General features: G+C 34.9%; 1 protein-coding gene across 1 annotated transcript; it reads left to right on the forward strand.

Moving 5' to 3' along the window:
* The first annotated feature begins 2,015 nt into the window (after nucleotides 1-2,015).
* Nucleotides 2,016-3,685, forward strand: LOC132036986 (NADH-ubiquinone oxidoreductase 20.9 kDa subunit-like). Its single transcript, XM_059427408.1, has 2 exons — nucleotides 2,016-2,271; nucleotides 3,354-3,685. The coding sequence occupies exons 1-2, from the start codon at nucleotides 2,118-2,120 to the stop codon at nucleotides 3,506-3,508; spliced, it is 309 nt and encodes a 102-aa protein (XP_059283391.1). The 5' UTR covers nucleotides 2,016-2,117; the 3' UTR covers nucleotides 3,509-3,685.
* Nucleotides 3,686-4,331: the final 646 nt, after the last annotated feature.

The raw sequence follows: 4,331 nt of genomic DNA on the forward strand, positions 1-4,331 counted from the left end.
ACAATCATGGTAGAGTTGGTCATAAATTTTTGTAAGTCTAATCGCTTCAAATTGAAGTTGCAATATATTTACTTGTCCACTTTAGCATATTAAGGAAAGACAATTTTTTTTACCTTATTTTATCTTTAACATTAATTACGCATTTCCTAATCATTCTCCAAGTCCAATAAAACTATACACTAATTAATATGAATATTATAGTAAAATACATAATTCATTTATTAATTCTTAAGGGTCGTGTAAAGTCAAAAGTGAACGAGTAAAAGTGAACAGACAGATTACAGTAATCATAGATGAAGAAATTGCACGGTTTGTCCTTCAGATGGCCTGGCCTTTATTTCACTCTTCAAAACCAAATTTATGTCTAGCGGCGCATAAATTTTTTTGGGAAAAAAATGTTGTTGTTCTTTGAAAATAAAATAATTACCCATCCATATACTCTTACTTTCATGCCCCTAAAACTATTTACTCGAGATTTCCCCAAAACTATGATACCAACATGGTATATAAATATATTGAGATGGTATCATGTTCATTTATTCAAAAGACACACTTTTCTAAAAATTAAAAAAAATTAAAAAAAAACCTCCATGATATCATAATCTTATATACATATATTGTGATGGTATCGTGGAGGATTGCTTCAGTCCTTCAATGATACACTCCTCAGTCCTCCGTGATACCATCGCGATTCATAAATATACTGAGATGCTATCATGAAAGACTGCTTCAGTCCTTCTCTTAGTCCTCTATGATACCATCACGATATATAAATATATTGCGATGGTATCATAGAGAAAGGTTTTTGGGTGACAGGATACTCGGGCAAATATTTTAGGCCCGTTAGGTAAAAAGCGAAATTAGTTTAGGAAGAGGCATGGGCGGTAATATTTTACATTTTAGAGGTATTTTTTGTTGTTTTCCCAAATTTTTACCTTATGAATGGGCTTTGAATGGAGTACATGAGTGCCCTTCTCCAATAGATGGAATCATGGGCCTCAATTTAGATGTGGCAATTTGAGCCCATATTTAAAAAATTAGCCTATTTTATCCACATGTTAGTGAGTTGGGTCACTATATTTTCGGTGGGTAAATATGAAACTCAATCTCTCTTTAACCCATAAAAATATAGGCAAATATGGGTATCCATATAAGAACACACTGTACTCAATAACAACTCATTTTGAAAATGAGAAATTTCTTTCTTACCTCCCACCCCAACCTACCCCACCACCCACCCCCACACATTTTTTTTTTTAATAAAAAGCTTATAAAAAAGGAAAAAAAAAAATTTCTTACCTCCCGCTCCGATCCCTACCCCCACGCCCACCATACCCCCCCCAAAAAAAAATTCAATTTCATATATTTTACCTTTATAAAATTTTATAAAAAATGGGAAAAAAATTCTTACCCCCACCCACCTCTCTCCGACCCCCCCACCCTCCCCCCGCAAAAAAAAAAACTCAATTTCAAATATTTTACTTTTATAAAAGTTCTATAAAAAATGAAAAAAAAATTCTTACCCCTGCCCCACCCCCTCCTCGACTCCCCCGCCCTCCAAAATTTCAATTTTCATATATATTACTTCTATAAAAAATTTATAAATAATGGAAAAGAATTTCTGGTCCCCCACGCCACCCCCTCCCCTACCTCCACCCCCCCCCCCCCCCCCCAAAAAAAATCAATTTCATATACTTTATTTTTATAAAAAAAATTATAAAAAATAAAAAAAAAATTTACCCCCACCCCCACTCCTCACCCCTGAAATTTATATGAAAAAATTAATTTAACTTGACAAAAGAAAAAAAATTATAAACATACACTTGAAATAATATGAGTTAACCCATAACCAACCCAGCCCTTTATCACCCAACACATATTTAACCACATAAAATATGGGCAATTTAAAACCCAATCCATTTTTATTCAAACCATTTTCAACCAAACCAAATCCAACCAAACCCACCCATTTGCCACCCTAGGCCTCATTAATCAAAATGGGCCAGCCCATTACCAAAGACTAAACATATACACCAACTGAACTTACTAGCTATTTTTCCGATCGGCGAAAATCATCCTAGTGACCCGTTACCGGCGAGTGACCCGAAAAGAGGAAGATGAACACAGACATTACAGCATCGGCAAAACCCGAATACCCGGTTGTAGATCGTAACCCACCGTTTACTAAAACCGTTGCCAATTTCAACACACTCGATTACCTCCGTTTAACCACCATTACCGGCATTTCCGTTACCGTTGGCTATCTCTCTGGTAACTACTTTTATCTCCTTTCTTATTATCAATTATTCTATATACTTACCTGAAATGAAATCACACAGTGCATATCATATAAATGTCAAACTAAGCCATGTTCCGATTGAGTAGCATTTCAATTAGACACTTCCGGTTCAAATTTGGGAAATTTTTTTGCGTGTGTTTTCATTCATCTATTAGGTAGTTAAGTTGACCATGTAAAATATGTCTATCTATCTCCTTCAATTAATTATATGCATCAACCTTAAGCTGAAAAACACGTGGGGTTTTACGGCTTATTGAGACGAATGCGTATAATTAAAGAAAATGACAAATTTTATGTGGTTAACTTAACTACCTAATAGACAAACCAAAACACACGCAAAAAGATTTCAGAATTTGAACATGGCTTAGTTTGAGTATCTAAATGAAATATCCTGACAAGTTTAAGGGGATGGCTATGTATTAAGCCTATGAACTTTCAATGTATACAGAGATAAACTATGCTTTTCTAGCATGTAAAACATACATATATCATCAACAAGGCATAATTAATATGCTCAGATCGTCCCAACACAAATATAGAAAGTAAAACTTCACACTAGCATTTCAAGTAAGCCCCTTTAGCTACCCGGTCGCATTTAAAAATCACGTAGAACAAATTTAGTTTGGGAAAATTCCGCTATTGAGGTCAAAGTTAACTTACCTTGAATCAAGTAAGCTTAATTTTGATTATCACTATTTATTTATCATTATACCTCCTTTTGCCAATTAAACTACTATATTTTAAACGAGGTTGTGTATAGTTCTTCTATCACCAAAAATAATATAGTGACTTGGATTTAGAATTTAGTCTGTTTATCTTTGAATTTGAGTAAACAATATAAAGGAGACAGCCAAAATCTAAAAAACTATGGCTTTAGTTTGAAAGTTATGCAAAATTCAGAAGTTAGCGTTGACGTTAATCAAAGATCAATCAAAAGTTAGATGCAATTTGATCAGATGGTATATCTTTTCTTAAGAATTATATATTTACTTTAATTTATTTCACATAAGCTAAATATCCCCTTTGTTACCGATAAGTTTTGGAATTTGGGCAGGAATAAAGCCAGGGATTAGGGGGCCGTCGATGGTTACCGGAGGTTTGATTGGGCTAATGGGTGGTTTCATGTACGCTTACCAGAACTCTGCTGGCAGGCTCATGGGTTTTTTCCCTAATGAAGCAGAGGTAGCCAAAGCCAAGTACAAGATTTAACTGCTTCCCTTTTGTTTTTCTGGTTCTTTTGGATTCCTTTTTGTACTTTCTAAACATGCTATGAAACGGTGGCGTTTCTTTTTTCTATATGAAAACTTTGTTGAAAGTTATATCGTTAATAACCAGAATGTGGTGACTGGCTTAATACAAATTTAGGATTGGTTGTTTTGCTATGAATCATGGCTTCTCGTGACTTGCTAATAATTGATGAGTTGACTATGCATTATTTAGTATGATGATGTTATGAAATGAGCTTTGAATGAAAGAAGTGGGGATTCATATAGCCGACCCCAACTTGTTTGGGACTCAGGCGTAGTTGTTCTTTTTTTTTTTTTTTTTTTTTTTTTTTTTTTGAATTAGGTGGATCATATGCTTCACATTTTTCATGGCACCAACTGATCAACAACTGGGTATGTTGTTGTTGTATTCTTTTGGTTTCTTCTGTGTGTGCTTAAATGAAGCAGTGAGGATCCATATAGTTGATCCCAACTTGTTTGGGACTGAATCATAGTTGTTGTTGTTGGCTTGTTTTGTGTGTGCTTTTCTGAAAGAGAGGGATAGGATGGGAACGAGGGGGAATCCTATCAGGCAGCTTCGCAAGAGTTATACTAGTAATTATGGATCATGATGGGGTTGATCTCTTGATTCTTACTATTATATCCTTCTTTAGCTTCTTGAAGCTGACTCATTCAGTCTGATGAATCAGTGTATATGCCATAAGGTTAACTTCGGATTGGGTACATTTCCTGTTTATTAATAGCAAGGTAGAGGTAAGGTCTCACGTACATCCTACCCTCCCCGGACTCCACTTTTGGGATTACAC

The sequence above is a fragment of the Lycium ferocissimum genome, chromosome 11 (assembly GCF_029784015.1).
Source record: "Lycium ferocissimum isolate CSIRO_LF1 chromosome 11, AGI_CSIRO_Lferr_CH_V1, whole genome shotgun sequence".
Taxonomy (NCBI): domain Eukaryota; kingdom Viridiplantae; phylum Streptophyta; class Magnoliopsida; order Solanales; family Solanaceae; genus Lycium; species Lycium ferocissimum.